The 18501-nt window shown below is 47.3% G+C and overlaps 1 protein-coding gene across 1 annotated transcript in view; it reads right to left on the bottom strand.

Moving 5' to 3' along the window:
• Positions 1-16207, bottom strand: part of GRK5 (G protein-coupled receptor kinase 5) — a 232155-nt gene extending 215948 nt beyond the window's left edge. Inside the window, exon 1 of the mRNA XM_027528411.1 lies at positions 16017-16207. Within this exon, the coding sequence (XP_027384212.1) occupies positions 16017-16068 (52 nt within the window). The 5' untranslated portion in view covers positions 16069-16207. The remainder of the gene's footprint in view (positions 1-16016) is intronic.
• Positions 16208-18501: the final 2294 nt, after the last annotated feature.

Below are 18501 nucleotides of genomic sequence, written 5' to 3' on the forward strand. Positions count from 1 at the left end.
CAGAGGGGAGAAATCTACTGAGAGGGAAGCAGCAGAGGGTCCTATCTAGGGAGCCAGATTGTAGCTGAGTCTCCAAGATCGTTTCTGAAGAGAGTGAGAAAACTTTTACTTTATTATTATTTTTTATTGAAGTATAATTGCTCACATTGTTACGTTAGTTTCTGCTGTACAACTAAGTGAATCAGCCATGTGTATACATATATGCCCTCCCTCCTGGAAGTCCCTCCCATCCCACCCCTCTAGGTCATCACAGAACACTGAGCTGAGCTTCCTGCACTTTACTGCTCTAAATTTTACGCATGATGCTGTATATACGTCAATCCCAGTCTCCCAATTCATCCCACCCTCCCCTCCCCTGCCTATGTCTGCACCTCTGTTCTCTGTGTTTGGTCTCCATTCCTGCCCTGGAACTAGGTTCATCTGTACCCTTTCTCTGGATTCCACATACGTGCATTAATATACGATATTTGTTTTCTCTTTCTGACTTACTTCACTTTGTATTACAGGCTCTAAGGCCCATCAGGGTGGTGGTCCTCACACCTGGCTGATCCTCGGGAGTTTCTAAAATACAGCTTCTCAGGTGCTTCCCATGAGCTTCTGATTCAGAACATCGTGGGCAGACCTTGATGTTATGGGTTGCACTGTGTCTGCTCCCCCGCCCTTCCAAAAAAGATATGTGGAAGCCATAACCCTCAGAATGTGACCCTTTTGGAAACAGGGTCTTTATAGAGGTAATTAAGTTAAAATGAGATCACTAGGGTGGCCCTCAATCTAGTAAGACTGATGTCAATAAAAATTAACTAAAAAAATATATAATCAGCGTGTTAAAAAAAAAAAGTAAGGCTGGTGTCCTTATAGAAGGGAGAAGTTTGGACCCAGAGACAGACAAGTACAGAGTGAAAACCGCCTGAAGAGACACAGTCAAAGGAAGACCGTCATCTACAGGCTTAGGAATGCTGAAGGCTACCAGAAGTGAGGTCTGGAAAATATCTTTCCCCAGCACCTTCCGAGGGCGCGTGGCCTGCCCACAACTTGATTTTGGCCTCCAGAACTGTGAGACAATAAACTTCTGTGGTTCTAAGCTGCCCACGTTGTGGTCCTTCACAGCCCTGAGTGGCTCTGGGGAGTTCAGCCGCCTGGGAATCAGTATTAAGAGTCCAACTGCCATGGAGGAGCACCCTCGGGTCCTACTCTGAAGGCTGCTTCCACACTGGCCCTGCCCTGGGTGCCCACGGGGCTTCCTTTGGTCCTGAGGCCCTTCCTCTGTGGAAGGCAGGAGCGGGCTCTGGTGGTGGAGCTCCTTCCTGCAGATGACAGGGAGCCCACGACCCTGTGACGATATCATGAAACTAAGGGACAGCCTTTCTCCTTCCCCTGTGGCTTCCAGGTGCGGTGAGCCCCGAGGCAGATGAGCCAGTACGTCCGCAAATGCTTCCTGGAAGAAAATGCCACTCTCCTCCAACCGCTACAAAAATACTGAGGACCCAGGACCTTGGACTTTGCTCTGCAGCCAAGCTTATCTCAGGAGATATACTAGGGTGGGCAGGGCCAGGACTTGTTCTCTTTTGTACTGTTTTTATTTGCGCCCTGGAGTCTCAAGGTGGGACCCACAGAACCCTCACCCAGGTAAATCATATGCAAACCTGCAGTCAAAGCAGTTACCAATGAAAGAACCTGCAGGAGTCCACAGAGGAGAAAGCCCTACCGCCTAAGTGATAGGAGGCAAAGGACAAGACGTGGAACCAACAGCAGCACCTTTGAAAGAATTAGGAAATGGTGCCCCCCCTTCCCCAAAATACAGTTATAAATCTACTTCCTCTGAACAACGCACTCTGAACCTCAAGTTCAGTTGCCTCCCTATGACTCAACATTCAACAAACATGCTGCTGCTGCTAAGTCACTTCAGTCGTGTCCGACTCTGTGCGACCCCAGAGACGGCAGCCCACCAGGCTCCCCGTCCCTGGGATTCTCCAGGCAAGAACACTGGAGTGGGCTGCCATTTCCTTCTCCAATGCATGAAGTGAAAAGTGAAAGTGAAGTCGCTCAGTGTCCGACCCTCAGCGACCCCATGGACTGCAGCCTTCCAGGCTCCTCCATCCATGGGATTTTCCAGGCAAGGGTACTGGAGTGGGGTGCCATTGCCTTCTCCGACAACAAACATGGAAGTGCTTAAAGATGGGGAAAGATGCAGTGAGCTAGCACCAGAGGAGGAATGGGGAGAAGTGGGTCCTTGCTGTGTGACATCACCTCTCTGAGCTTGCTTTTTCTCAACCTGAGATAACAATAATAACGGCTGCCAAATCTGGCTGGTGGTGATGAGCCAAGGAGAGAAATACATGAGAATTCCCTGGCAGACCAGTGGTTAAGACTCCTTAATTCCACTGCCAGGGGCCTGGGTTTGATCTCTGGTTGGAGTACCAAGATCCCACAAGCCTCGCAGTGAGGCCAAGAGAAAAAGAGCAAAAGAAATATGGGCCCTTATCTGAGCCTGTGTTCCCTGCTGATTCACACATGCAAAACCCAGGAGCAATTACTAAGTTGTTGCCAAGTCAGTCTTTGCCCGAACTTATTTCCCTAACTGAGGCTTTGAATACCGTAGAAAACATGACTGAACACTCACACGGGGGCATTAAATCCTAAAGGTTTCAAAAAGGTCGCATCTCGTGTCCTCATGTGCATCATGCTTCTTCCTCATAAGAAAATATGCTCTGTACATCCCTAGGGTCACTTAACTCCATTTCAGAAATTATCAGTATTCTTCCCAAAGTGGGGGGTGAAGAATGGGTGGTGGGAGACCCTATGAGACAGAGACCACCACGTGCTAGGCAACCAAGTGTCTAAGTGTATAATGTTATCCAGGGAGGAGAACAGTCCCATACTATTTACAATATATTGAAAAATTGGAAAACCTAAACTGTTGAAAATTTAGGGAAACCTAAACTGTTTGTTGCTCAATCACTAAGTCGTGTCCAACGCTTTGACTCCATGGGCTGCAGCATGCCAGGCTTCCCTGTCCTTCACTATCTCCCTGAGCTTGCTCAAACTCATGTCCATCGAGTCAGTGATGCCATCCAACCATCTCATCCTGTCATCCCCTTCTCCTCCTGCCCTCAATCTTTCCCAGCATCAGGGTCTTCTCCAATGCCTTCTTTATGGTAAATGTCTTGGTTAAACACATCTAAACTACTTCAAAACAATCAAAGGCACAGACCCGTTTACAACCAGATAACCCCTAAAGGTCTGTTAGAAAACACCCAGCATTCCATTGAAACGACACTCCGTTTCCAGAGTCTTTCACAATTTTTCCTTACACCCTTCTGTCTCATGGGAAACTATAAACACAGATACGGGGAGGCACTACAACTTCCTGTTGACTGAAAACAGCTGCAGGAGCACATGTATACCAAGATCCCATTGGTGTCAAATGTATCTGCATGTTCACACGTGCATATACATAGAGAGTGGGGAAAACGTCCACCTTAATGCTGACAGTAACTCTCTGAGGGGTGGGACAGGTAGCAGGGGCACATGGGAGGAGGGAGATTTTTCCTTCCTTCTTGATGCTTTGTGTTGTTCTTTGCATTTTCTTTAGGAAGCAAGTACTGTCTGCACAGGAGCTTCCCAGGCAGCTCACTGGTAAAGAACCCACCTGCAACGCAGGAGACACGGGTTCCATCCCTGAGTCGGGAAGATCCCCTGGAGTAGGAAATGGCAACCTGCTCCAGTATCCTTGCCTGGAAAATTCCATGGACAGAGGAGCCTGACTGAGTACAGTCCATGGGGTCATAGAGAGTCAGAGACAACAGCTCGGCTAAGCACACACACACACACACACACACAGCATACACTGTCTGTGCAAATGTTTGAAAGCCTTCAAATTAGGTAGAATGATTCATACTGAACTATGAGTCACAGTGCCACACTGATTATTTTACATACATGTTAGTACTGATGCTCCTATTAGCTGGTAAGATTATTGAGGGCAGCAGCTGTGATGGGGCAGAAAGACGATCAGAGTGAAGACTGGGTTTTGCACTAGATCTGGGCTGTGGAACTAGCAGACTGCACCCGGAAAAGGCATTTATTCTTCATCTATAATACAGGGAAGAATAAAACACACCTCACAGGACTGTAAAGACTAAATGAAATCATGGGTACAAAGGATTGTATAATTCCTAAATGATTCCATTAGAAAGAAGGGGGGAGTTCCCTGGCAGTGCAGTGGTTAGGACTCCATGCTTTCACTGCTGAGGGCACTGGTTTGATCCCTGGTTAGGAAACTAGTCCCAGAGTCGTGCGGTGTGGCCAAAAAGATAAATAAAACAAAACTACCTTTATTTAAAAAGAAAGAAATGGAAACTCCATTGTTTCCTGTCCTCCGTTTAGAGCCTAGCCTGGGGCCCCACACACAGTGGGACTTAACTAAATATTGGATTTATGACACTGGGGAAGATGCAGGAACCAACCTAGGGTTACTCTGCTGGGAATTCTGCTTGCAGGGATTTCCCTCAAGCTCTCTGCTTAGGGCAGACAATTAGAACACAAAGGCCCACCATGGGAGAATGAAATTATAAGCAGACGTAAGTCCACGTCTCTGATTAGGCCTCTCCAATGCTTGACCCCCTCACGGGCATTCCTGAAACGCTTGTAAGCCACCCAAAAAGACTAGCAACAAGACCAGGCACGGGTATAAAACAGTTAGCCACCTGATAGCAAACTGAAGGCAACCAGAAGACCAGCCCTCACCTTAGTCACCGTGGAAACGTCGAGGAAATCAGGTTTGTCCTTCTTTAATTTGCATCCTGCTCTATAAGAAATTAAGCTTTAACTTTAAAAAACCCTCTAATTGGATACTACTGATGGGAAGACATCTGGGGCAAATATCTAGGCCTGATGCATTCCACCCCAAGGAACGGTTAGTGGTTTGGGGAACGAGTGTGTGGCAGAATAAGCAATGGTTACTAATTATTATATAGCACAGGGGTTGGCATCATCCATAAAGCCCCGTCGTGAAGGCCCCTTCCTCTCCAGAGAGGATTACAGGATTGACTGGACATTTTTTTCTCTGAGCGAGCATACATTTTCCTTGTCTTAATTGGATCCAGCCTCTTTGCCCCTGAGCAAAGAGGCCATTTTTCTGTAACAATTCTATCCTTCAAATGCCGTCAGTCATCAGCCATTCCGGGTCTGGAAGGAGCAGTGTTTGGCTTCCTATTTTCTTTCCATTTGCTCAGCGTTGTTCTAGCAGCGATGCGAAAAGCACGTGAGGATCGTGTCCTAAGCTACCTCCGATTTAGCCAAAAGAGGTATGAGTGCTGTCAGTGTGAAACATCTTCAAACCACAGAGCCTTCAGATTGGGGCGAACTGTTTGCCCCAAATGTTTGGACTAATGCAAATATTTATTTCTTCCAAAACAAGTAAAACACACCACTTTCAAATTGGGGGTGGGGGCAGGGAAGTCTGCCAGACATTTTTCACAGTTAAGACAAACATTTGGAAAACATTTTCCAATTTGCCCTATACCTTTAGTTAATCTTTCTTAACCATGTTGAGTCATCTCCTCATTTGCCATCTACTGCGACATGAAGGCCACTTCTTTCTTCTTTAATATTTATTTATTTGGCTGCTCAGGTCTTAGCGGCAGCACTCAGGTTCTTCCTTCTTTGTTGCAGCATGCAAGATCTTATTTTAGTTGTGACAAGCAGGATCTTTAGCTGCAGCATGGGAGCTGGGATGGAACCTGAGCCCCCTGCACTGAGAACTCAGAGTCTTAGCCACTGGACCACCAGGGAAGCCCCCCAAGGCCACTTCTTGAGGATCTTATTTTCTTGGCTCTTCCCCTCCTCCACATACCAAACATAGCATCAGTCAGTCATTCCCAGATCAAGGTTAGTTGGACACCTATGTTGCAGGTACACACTCATCTGACTGAAAGCCTCCTTAATCCGTGACTGTAGGCTTGGTGACATCAACCCACAACAGCACTCAGCTTGAGAAAAATGGGATCTTGAGACATCTTTGCTTTCAAGCCTGTATCCCAATTCTCTGTCCGCACCCAACTCCCTATTTTGGGCTTCCCTGGTGGCTCAGTGGTAAAGAATCCACCTGCAATGCAGGAGACACAAGTTCGATCCCTGGGTCAGGAAGATCCCCTGGAGGAGAAAATGGCAACCCACTCCAGTATTCTTGCCTGGGAAATCCTATGGACAGAAGGGCTTGGCGGGCTACATACAGTCCATGGGGTCTCAAGAGTCAGACATGACTTAGCAACTAAACAACAAAAAGCCCCTACTTTTCTAGAGGGTTCCTTCTCAGGGGATGTTATTTAAGCATCCCAAGGAGCTCTTCCTGAGTGTCTGATGGACCAGAGCGCATTCCTGCACAAGCCATGGGAGAGCTGTTTTCCATGGCCCGTTTGTTGACCTTCTCCAGCTTGTTTCCATTTCACAAGTGGTGCTAAGACCCGTGCCAAGATGGAATTCCATTTCAAATGAGGTTTCATAAGGCCTTTTATCAGATATGCAGACCAGTTACACTGGCTGGGTTTTCTCTACCCTGTAGCTGAGTCACTCTATCCTTCAGCCCCCACTTCCTTTCCTGTAGTGGTTAAGTTCAGAGCTTCACCTTCTCTGCAGGAGCAGATCAAAGGCTTGACTTCCTGTCCCCTCATTAGGGAGCTGGTGACATCCCGCTGTGTCCTCTCCACCAAGACAGCAACCCCCAAGAGACTCTCAGCTCCCAAAGAGCCTCGAAAAGTTGCTAAATTAATGCAAAACGCGTGTGCACACACATGTTCTGGTTTCTAAACACAAATACCCATATGGTTACCCCTGAAATATCTAAAAGGTTAACCCTGAGAGAGCTTTTCCGGGGAAAAAGGCTGCTTCACACATTCTCTTTGGGAGGGAGAAGGAGCATGGCCCTCGATGTGGCAGGGAAGTCACTCCAGTAGGTCTCCCCTTCCCCCTTCCCAGCCCCCTGCTTTTTCTCTTTTTAACATTTATTTATTTGGCTGCACAGAGTTTTTAGTTGTGGCACCTGGCCTCTTTAGTTGAGACGCCTGTGCTCTAGTTCCCTGACCAGGGATCGAACCTGCGCCCTCTGCACTGGGAATGCAGCATTCTAGCCACTGGACCACCAGGGAAGTCCCCCTACTTTTTTATTAGTAAAGATGGTCGCAGAGACCTGAGCATATACCTGGAGAAGGAAATGGCAACCCACTCCAGCATTCTTGCCTGGAGAATCCCAGGGACAGAGGATGGGGTCGCACAGAGTCAGACACGACTGAAGCGACTTAGCAACAGCAGCAGCAAAGCATATACCTAAGGTGCCACCATGAGACAGAGGTGCGTGGGGACAAGGATCTTCTGAGGGGCAGCAGGCACAGAAGGAAGTGGGGCTCGGGGCAGACGTGACCTGCACGCGCTGGGTGCTCACACCCAGCCCTGCCAAGGAGAGGGCTGCCCCCACTGAGGTGTGGCTACTACCATCCATCTCCTTTAAGCTCCTGTCCCTCGGGGGCAATTCTTTGGCTACTCAAGATTCTCCCCAACCCCTGCCAGGAGGACCAAGAATGCCAAGAAGCTGACTGGCCTTGCTCTTCGGGTGTGCAGGTATGCATGAGGGTGTGGGGAAGGCGGGTAGGAGAACACAGGTGATGCGGCCACGTGTGCACACACGCACGGGCATGTATGTTGTTTGTCCCCGCCCCGCCCCCACCCCCGCCAATCACAGATTCATTTGCATTGATAAAGAGGTCTATTTTTTGCTTCTTTAAATCATCACTTTTATTTAGGTCTCAGTTGCGGTAGGTGGGATTTTCACTGCCACGAGCAGCATCTTTTCAGTTGCAGCACACCGGCTCAGTAGTTGTGGCACACAGACTTAGTTGCCCTGAAGCATCTGGAATCTTCCTGGACCAGGGATCAAACTCAGGCTCCCTGCCTTGGGCGCATGGAGTCTTAACTGCTGGACCACTGGGGAAGTCCCAACAGTTCTACTTTTAAAATGGAAACGCTGATTGTGAGGACTCACCTTATGGTAGTCATTCAGAGCCTAGTAGGAATTACATCTTCCAACTGCTCTCAATTTAGCTGAAATCAGGGTCTGGCAGGGCAGTTAGATTCCCATTTCTTTTTTTGCCCCTTTCCCCAGGAAATCTGTTAGAGACTCTTTCTTGCCCACAATGGCAAACTCAGAGCATTTACATTTAGAAACCGTATCACCCTGAGAAATGGGTTTGGTTTGGGGATTTTTGGTTTCTGTGGGAGTTTGGGGCTTATATTAATATGATTATAAGGGAAGGGAAAGATTTTTTTGGGAATGTTAAAGGATTTTGGGGGGCTTCTCCAGAAAAGTCCACATTTCAAGTAACGTTGGACAAGCGGGTCCTTTTCTTCCATCTCACTTTCCCCATCTGATAAGCAGGGCTGATTTCTATTCTGGAAAGTGGAGAACAGATGAGGAAACCCCCTGAGAAGCCTTGGGGCAGCCCAGGCCCTGGCCACCCCGTGGGCCTCTGTGGCCACTTTCCAACCCAGGAATGTTCGTATCTCTTTATCTGTTTCTTTTACTTTCTGCACAGGTCCCAGAAGTTGTCCTTTGAGGTTTATTTCATCACTGCCTTAAAAAAAAAAAAAAAATACTGATACTCCACAGGCTACAGATTCTTAGAGACAAAACAGGCCCTGTGGAAATTAGCCTAATTTATTACTGACTTCTGTCAGGAGGAGGTTACCAGTTGACTCTTTGGCACAACTTCAGATAGCTATTCTTTGCTTCTGACCCCAAGAACAGCAGCGAGCTGTTTTATTGTTTCAAATAATCATGCTGCTTTCTAAGTGTGTTCTAACAGCGTTGTTAAAATGTTTCAAATCTCACAGGAAAAGTTTTTAAGGAGAAATCATTTTAAAGTGGATACAAGAACAGTGTGTTTTTGACATCTTTCTCCATGATCTTCTTGCAATCTGTCCTGTTCAAAAGAAATGGAAACCCTTAAAATTGTTTTTATCAATTGTCCTGTTCATTTTAGACCACCTTTTCTGAAGTAAACAGAAAGCGGGTTTTTTTTTCTTCTTTCTGTGGATTTACTGTATACACAACTTTTTTTTTAATTAATAATGTATATCTGCATGCATGCTAAGTTGCTTCAGTCATGTCCAACTCTGTGTGACCCTATGGACTAGCCTGCCAGGCTCCTCTGTCCACGGGATTCTCCAGGCAAGAATACTGGAGTGGGTTCAGAATGGGCAACACATGTACACCCGTGGCGGATTCACGTTGATGTGTGGCAGAACCAATACAATATTGTAAAGTAATTAGCCTCCAATTAAAATAAATAAATTTAAATTAAAAAAAAAAAAGAATACTGGAGTGGGTTGCCATGCTGTCCTCCAAGGGATCTTCCCAACCCAGGGATCGAACCCGCGACTCTTATATAAGCCTCGTGAATTGGCAGGCAGGTTCTTTACCACTAGCACCACCTGGAAAGCCTGTAATACACCCTTAATTTGAATCAGGACAGTCAGTTGCTCAATCGAGGCCAATTTCCCAAAAAGATACAAAAAAAAGGTGGGGAAGGTGAGAAATATGAGTGGCTTATTACTACCACCAATGTTTATGATTGTCCTTGAACAATGTTTTTCTCTGATTAGAACTCAGTCCTAATTTCCAGTCCCCCAGCTCCTCCTCTGTTTCTCGCCTCCTTCCCCCTGCCCCCTCCCTTATGTTCTCCCAATTTTCATGTCAGAAGTTATGAGGTTCTCATCCTCATTTAACTCAATGTGTGTAGAAGCCTAGAAGTGACGTCCCAGGAACTTTCTGCAGAGCTGGGGGTACTCCACTTCCATACCATCCAGTAGCCACCGGCCCCTTGGGACTTCTGAGCACTTGAAACGTGGCTGGCACGCTTATGGAACGCAATAGTTCACTTTAGTTAATTTTTAAAAATATTTTTTTGGTTGTGCCAGGTCTTAGTTGGAGCACTCGGGCCCTTTAGTTTTGGCACATAGGATCGAGTTCCCGGACCAAGAATCGAACCGGGGGCCCCTTGCATTGGGAGCTCCAAGTCTTACCCACTGGGCCACCAGGGAAGTCCCTCACTCTAATTAATTTAAATATAAACAGCCACATGCAGCTAGTAGCTACCATGTTGGAGGGCACATATTCAGAAGACTAGACAGACACTTGAACATTTTCAGGTTATTCCAGGTGACAGGCTCTACCAGAGGACGTGCTCAAGCCCAAGAAATCCCAAGAAAAATCCAAAGGAAGGCGGCCCCCACCATCTTTCCTCCAGAATGGTGGCCCACTGGTTCCGCCCAGCTGCTGCCCCAGGAAGACCACCGAGGTGTTGCCCGGAAGATACCTCTGCACACCAGTTTCTTCGTGGATCTTCTCACCCCCAACCAAAGGGAACTCTTGCGATTGTCTTAAGTGGTTTCCATTTGCAGGAACTGCAAAAAACACCTTCATAAAAACACCCATCTTGGAAAATTAGCAGTTGTCTTCCAGATTCCAGCCTATCCCTCAAATATGACCTCTGAGTTACCCTTAAGTCATGTTTTGGTCCCACAGGCTAGTGTCCAAGCTCTAGGCACAGCAGAATCAACAGTTTCCAGCTAAGCAGGTTATACCACAATCAGCTTCAGCTCCTTGGAGGAAAAATCAGGTTCTACTCAAATCTGATTTATCAGGTTAAAAGCCTAAGAAGTTAAAGATGATGTCCAATTTCATCTCTTTACCCACCTCCAGCCGCACCTCTCCAAGGCTAACACCCAAAACGTCACCTCCCACAGCGTCCTTCAACAATTAAAGGCTGAATGAATGAATGAATGATTTGAGCCTTGTAAGAATTTCAAAAGACAATTTAAAAATGGTTTTCACAAAACAAGAAACTGTCTTGTTTTGTGAGGTCTAGAAAGGACAGAAGTCTAGACAGGACAGAACTGCTTTCTCTTTAAAAGGTACCATGAATAACTTCGAATATTTGATGATAATAAAGAATTTTTGCTTAAAAAAAAAAAAAAAAGTAGGTGTGATTTATACCAAATGGGGTGCTTCCCCCACTGTCTGGATGGTATTAAATACAACAATATTGTCTTTATCCCCCAAAGATAAAATTTTAAGAAGCTTTATGGATTAAAATCTTTTCAATATTTAGGATATTTTAAAATAAAATCTTCCACTGAAATGTAACAGCATGTGTTTCAAAGTAAAAATCATTCCTATTATTTAAGCCCACATCATCTATTTTTAATCATTTAAAAATCACATCTTAAAACCCTTTATCTTCACTATTCTATTTTGAAGTGAGGCGTGGGGGCTAGGGGTTGTAAGACGGAAGAAATTCCCTTTCCTTTTCTATGTGTCACCTGGTTTTAGTCACTTTCTATCATCTTCTCATGTTTCACCTAGAATTGTATGATCTGTTGTAGTAAGATTTTTTTTGTAACCGTAAGACTTGTTTATTTCAAAAATGTCAAGATATTATAATGCTTTACCATAAGCCACAAATATACCGGCAACAAATTATTAACTTTAAATATTGACCGAAGTCCTGAAACCATTTCATTAGAAGACTGTGAGTTCCCAGGTCTGGGTTGAATGGCCCTTGGTAAAGGTCAATTTGGTCCTGCACTGAGTGAGCTCTTTCCTGAAATTCACTCCAATGTTATTGAAGTCTTCGGCCCACACCCAAAGGGTATCATTTAGCAAGCCACTACAAGAGTTATGGCTGCTGAAGACATAATTTAAACAAGGATTAGTCTGGGGAGTGGAAGAATCAAGCTTTCTGGAGTTTAGAATCTGACAAGCAGCAGCTAAGCTATTGAAAGATGAGAGTCTTGAGGGCATTTATCTGATGGTTTTAAAAACCGGCACCTAGATTAATTAAAAGCATCATTTGAAACCTTTCTGTAAGAAAGCAAGGCCTCTGAAACCATTTGCTTTTGGTTTCTCCACATCCAAGTTGTCAGTACTGAAAAGAAACTCAGAAAAAGTAAAAGGCAGTTTTGTTTAATGATGGCATTGTACTTAATAGGCCCAGCAGCTTTAACACATGATGAGCTGCCGGAGCTCAGGATGCAAAAACTGCTGCTCTCCTGTGCGGAGAAGCTTTAGGGCAGAAGCAGCCACGGGGGTGGATTAAGTACGCCTGCCGATAACAGTTAAAACGGCTGCGGGCTTCAGAGACATTCCAATGTTCTAATAATGATATTTCAGTTTTGTCATCATGAACTAGGGGTGCAAGGAAAAGAGGGAAGGGCTTTCAGCCTTGCCATGGAATGCTGAGTCTGTCCCAGCAGGCTGGCTGCATGCAAATCCCCTCCCCTCCCCTGCCCTTCCCAGCCTCTGCCATCACCTGTTTCCAGGTCCCCAATCTTAATCATTGGGAAGATCCAGGCCAACAAATTTACAGAGATATGTGAGTGAAAGGTTCTTGCACATTCTGATTTTCGACATCCTGACCAAGGGCAAAAATCATGACGTTTCTGACTTCTCAGTTCCTGTAGTCGTGCCTGCTAGTACCATGCTCAGGAAACTGCGATCGATACTCCCCCTCTGTCCTCTTTATTGATCAAATATGGCTACTACTGCCCTGGGAAGAAAGGAAGGGTGGGACCTTACAAAATTTCTTCTCACCACCGTTCAAAGAAGTGAGGCAAAACACTAGAATATGACAAAAACCTTTACTGCAACAATAAAATCAAAAGGAAACACACAAAAGGTCTGCAAACAGTCTTTCTCACAACTATGATTTCAGCACTAGCGTGCTTGCCAATTTTCTGAGATTCTGAAATGTAAATAGATAGATAGAATTAGTCTTGGGTTTCTTTTCATTAAATGCTTAATCACTTAGCTCATTTCCATAAATCGGCACGAATTCAGTCTCAACTTCTTTTCTTTTTTCACCCTTAACCACCCATTTTCAGGAGAGTAATCTGAAGTTCCTAAGAATGATCGAGCTGATGCTCTCTTGAGTCCAGAACAAAATACATTTGGGTGGTTTAAAATTGTGAACCCAGATCTCCATCTTATTTCAAAAAACAGTCACAAAGGTGCAAACTGTCTCCAATGTTTTCCAATTATTAATGATGAACCACTTTAATTTACTTACAGATTTTCTATCTTATTGCTGTACTCATTTTTCCACTTTATAAAAGTATTATTATGGTAAGAATTTTAACTTACAATGAATTTAGAAGACATCTGCCTTCGAGAATGCATAATAATAACAAAAGATAGGTCCCCAAATTACCCACCAACATAGACAACTCCAAATTTATAGCGTTTGCAAAGTGTGTCTGTCTTTCTCCAAGACCTGTTTCTCTATTGTTTGGGACAAATATGACTTTTACTTGAAAGCCACATTTTAAATTGTTTACAATGTATTTTGTTAACTGAACTAAATTAAATTTCGCATTCACAAACCATATTTCTCATTTATAACCACTCACAATAATCTTCAAGGAAGAAGTGGTTTTAAACATTGTAAACAATTCAGATTTTTAAAGATACAACAAATTTTATGTTAGAGCTTTCATTATACTGACTGGAACTTTCATTTCTGAATACACGGGTAATGTGGTTACTAGGAGAATTATTTAACTGAAAAGAATGACTTCAACTATGTAAAAATTGAGAAGAGAAAAATAAATTGCTTTTATTTCTAAAAGCTTCTACAGTAATTAGAATATATGCGCTCAAATCTTTAATAGACCCAGTGAGAAGAAAGTGGAAGCACTTAAAATCATGGATTCTCTTTAGACATAAAAGAAAAACAGGGGGAGAAATGAAGATTTCAAAATGAAATTTCCACGTAAGTAATTAGTTTTTCTCATTCAGGTGTCAGTTTCTCCGTATTCTTATGGGGAAGGCCCCCTCCATTTCAAAGGAATTTCAGGAGCTATTTTCTCACCCTGAGATGACTACCAAACTCTCAAAGAGAAATTGAAAAGACTTTAAAAGGAAAAGGAAGTAAAAGGCACTTTCTTGAGAACTTTTTAATCACTGTAATTCCGTCATTCCATATAAGCCTCCAGACTGTAGCTCTCTTTTCCAAGGCTCTAAAAAAACCAATTTGTTAACCTGACAGACAAAATTACCAAGCGGTGCATTCATTTCAGTGAAAAAATCTAGGGAGACCAAACTGGGGGAGAAAATTAATAATACTCTGCCCACTCCAAGCAAAACATTTTAAAAGAAGCAATCAAATGCTGAGGAGAAAAAAAAAAAAAGCAAGCTCTAGGCAAATAAGTGTGTAGAGCAGCAAATGTAGGCAGCAGAATTCCCCGGGCAACAGGAGAAACCAGTGAAACTTGCAAAGCCTCCAGTATCGTCACATCCAATGATTTCCCAGGAAAAAATTTCAGAATGGAGAGGGAAAACTTTCCCAGCCCCCGAGCCCACAGGTGTACAACCATATTCCACCACTAGGTGGCGGCTGCAAAGGCTGTGAGCCGGGGGCTGTTTTCTCCGCTTTTTCCCCCTCCAGGACTCACTGCTCTGTTCAGGAGACAGCCCACGAGCCTCTTGGCCCAATTTGCTAAAAATTTTGGGTTAGGAAAAAAGAAAATACTCAGGCTTTAGAAACTGAAGTCACCAGGAACAGCCTCGGTTAAAAGTCTGTTCACACCAAAGCTGGGCAATGGGAAGAACAGACCTGCACATTTCCAACTCGGCTGGAGTTTCCGAAGCAAACCTTCAGGCTGGTGCTTTGGAGACAAACGAAGCTGAAATTACATGAGTTGTTGAGTTGTGCATCACCTACTCACACACCGTGTACAGTGCCACAGGGTGATGGAATCGGCTGGATAAACATGAACCGTTTTACTGCTGGCGAGCAAAATCTTCCTTCATTCATCCAAGTGTGTGAATGAAAAATATTAAGAAGTAAATAGGGCGTTTTCGTGGACTGCTCGCCTTGTACTCTTCTGAAGTCAAGATCTTACCGAGACTGCATTCGACCTTGGGTGTCAAATAAAGCCTCCTCCCATGAAAGGGAAAACCACTTCCCTTTTCATAAAAAGGCTGCACCCAGAGCTCAAATCTTGGCAAAAGAAATGTTACATAAATTCCAGGTGTTCCTAAATATGTATGCTTACCCGCACGGAATCATTTTAGGAAGCATCTTAAGTTTCTGGGCCACTTTCTCTCTCACCCTCTCCCTCTCTCCATCTCAAGGAAGAGTCAAAAAGTGCGTTTATAGTCTCGACTTAGCTTCTTACCCACTCCATTTAAACGGTATTTCCTGCCAACCTAATGCAGAAAATCTAATGATTTTCATCCAAAACACATCTAAGCACTGGCACACTTACCTTTCTTTTTTTAATTAAGCCAAAACCCCCAAAAATCCACTTATCTCTCTCCCTCCTCAATGGGGGAAAAAACCACCCCTGAAATCATGAATTCTTTTCTACATGATTTGCACAGCCATCCTCTCGTTATGTGAACAGGCTAATTTCTCAACATCTTACTTTGCCTTTAAAAGGCTTCCTTCCACACGACGGGATTTCCCTAAGAAACACTCCCAGCGGATGGTTTCCAGCAATAACCTATATCAACTCAGCCGGCGCCCCTCCACCCCCAACACACACACACACACACACACACACACACACACACACACACACACACTCACTCACAGAACCATCCCGGGCCAACTCGGAAAAGCTGTTTGATTTGCATGTTTGCCCATCTCTTCCTGAATGAACGCCTTTCCAACTGACCTTTCAACAGCTGCCGAGAAGGCACGGCACGGTAAGGTTAGAGCTGGAAACTAGGGGATCTGTTTTAGCATCCTAATCCTTGCAACCTCGACGTGACGTTTCCCCTTCTATGCCCAAGTCCAGGTTCCCGGAGCACAAGGGCAGGAACAAGGCAGCACAAGGAAGCGTTTGCCGAGCACTCTCCGAGGTGCCCTGCTCCCGACCAAACTCGCTGCGGGCATCCCGCACCCGCCCGATACCCCGGCTCGTGGCGAAGGCGCCAGGCACGCACCCGCCCTGTCTCTTACCTTCCCTGGCTTTCAGCAAGACCGTGTTGGCCACGATGTTTTCCAGCTCCATTGACAGTCGGCGGTCAGCTAGGGAGCCGGCCGGCGGGGCTGTCAGCGCCTGACGGTGCTGCCGCTGCTGCTGCTGCCGCTGCTCGGGCTGCTGCCGCTGCTTGCCGGAGCCGGGAGCGAGCAGCCCGCCTAGCCTACCGCATTATTCTTTGCTCTTATCCCTCGGAGTTTCCACCTCTGCAAAGAGGAGCCGCCGCCGCCGCTTCTTCCTCCCTCTGTGTCCCCCCTCCCCCCCTCCCTCAACAGTTTCCCCCCCACCCCCCACCCTGCGCGCTGCTCTGTCACTCCATTCTCCTCCCCTCGGGCTCCCGCGGATGCTTTAATGCTTCGGATGCTTCTGCCTCCCCTCTGTCCGTCCCGGGGGTGTGGTACTCGCAGGCTCGGGGCGGCCGCACTGCGCAGGCGCCGGGCCGAGCCACGCCTCCCGCTCCGGCCCTCGCGGCGCGGGGCCTGCTGGGACTTGTAGTTCGGCCCCGCGCTGGGCTAGGGCCGGGACTGGCACGCGGCTGCGGGAATCCGAGAACCGCCCCGGGACTTGCCTTCGGAGGGAAGGCGTTGGGGGCGTGCAGCGAGGGAGTCAAAGGCGGCTCGGCGGAGCTGAAGCCCGCCGCCCACACCCACTCCAGTCCTGGGGCCCGTTCTCGCACATCCATGCCCGGGGAGGAGGGGTCGTCCCGCTCGCCCGCTTCCCGCCCTGCCGAATGCCCGGAAAGCGAAGTGCACTGGCCACGGCGAGGGCGGGGCGAAGCGCTGCGTCCGGGCAGGAGCCGGTGCCGGTTCTGGCCCCCCGCGTGGCGTGCTCGGGGTGGAAGGGAGGTCAGGCTGGCCGGACCTGCAGCCCGGGCCTGCAGCCCGGCTTCCGCCGGGGCACGCCAAGCCCACGCGGGCAGGGGGCTGCAGCCCGAAGGCGGCCAGGCGCGCCCGCGGGGCCCGCACGCGGCGGCCGGCCGAGGTGCTGCCGTCGCACACGCGCTCGGTGGATGGCAAAGGTGTACTTTGTTTTTCGTCCGAGGGCGCGAAGGGGGATCCGCGAGTCGGCGGCGACTCGGCGCTGGCGGCAGCATCGGTACCCACGCAGCCTGAGCGCCCCTCGGCGGCCGCGGGGTGGAAGCGCCGCGGCGGGGCCACGCGGACGACGGGTCCACCCCCGGCCCTCTGGGCCCCGGGATACCCGTCTGCGACTCCGGGGATTCCGGCGTGGGATGCGGACCGGTTCTGCTAATAACCTGCCTTCCACCACGCGGGGCCGCGAATCAAGAATCTTCATTCCAACCCAAACTGATTCATATTAATAAAAATGCAAACGGAATCGCCGGGGTCAGAAACATGAGTAAGTTCAGCACCAAATCTGTGTTGGACATTCGTTTCCCAAGTCCAGGCTTATTCATCTTGGGGCTCTTAGTGCCTTTCCACTGTATGCTCAGAACGTCGGGCCCCATATCTGCGCTCGGCGTCGCCTCCTTGCTGCTTCCGAAGGCCTCGCCCCGGGGAAACGGGCGGTGGGACACCCCGGATCTGCGACAAGTGTCCTCCTATCTGGGAGAGGGGCGGGCTGACCCCAAAAAACAGTGAGATCTTTGCCTTTTGCGCACCCTGCGGGCCGGATATCCGTCCGGAAGCCGGCTCTGGGTCTTCTCTGTCCAAAAAAAGGAAATCGTCCACCCTCAAGGGCTGCCAGGAAGTGGCAGGGAGGTGCAGACAGAAACGAACAATTACTATGCATTGGAGAATATAAAGAAATTAATAGACTTTTCAGGCCTTGGAAACTAGGGTGGTCGCTGATCTAACAGCTCTGGATTGTCTTGTTTCCTGATGGAGTGTATCCATCATCACCACTCCCTAGTGTCTGGATTTGGGTCAGTGGGTCTTCCTGGACCTCACTTGTCTGCAAAGTAGGGGGAATATCAGTTTGCCTTTCAAAAGGCAGGGAGCTGAGCAGATGATTTCTTAGGCATCTCCCACTCTAGGCATTACTATTCTAAGCACCCCAGGCTTGGTCTTGGCTACATAGCCACCTACTTAACAATGAAAGCCCTAACTTACAATCAAAGAGTCTCTCAGAGAGAGAGAATCAGAGCGGGCAGCATCTCGTGCATGTGAGTACTAAGTCGCTTCAGTAATATCCGAAAGTTTGCGACCCTATGAACCCTAACGTAGCCCGCCAGGCTCCACTGTCCGTGGGAGTCTCCAGGCAAGGATACTGGAATGAGTTGCCCTGCCCTTCTCCAGGGGATCTTCGCCATCCAGGTATGGAACCCGAGTCTCTCCTGTCTTCTGAACTCGCAGCCGAGTTGTTTACCACTAGCGCCACCTAGAGTTCACCAACTGCAGTAGGCATTTTGCCCCTTGCCGGTAGCCTAAGGCCTGATCCAGTCCAAACTTTACTTATTTGACTGACAAAAGCAACTAAAGGGCTCCCTGCTTCCAGTTCAAG

Source organism: Bos indicus x Bos taurus, chromosome 26 (assembly GCF_003369695.1).
Source record: "Bos indicus x Bos taurus breed Angus x Brahman F1 hybrid chromosome 26, Bos_hybrid_MaternalHap_v2.0, whole genome shotgun sequence".
In the NCBI taxonomy this organism is placed as follows: Eukaryota; Metazoa; Chordata; class Mammalia; order Artiodactyla; family Bovidae; genus Bos; species Bos indicus x Bos taurus.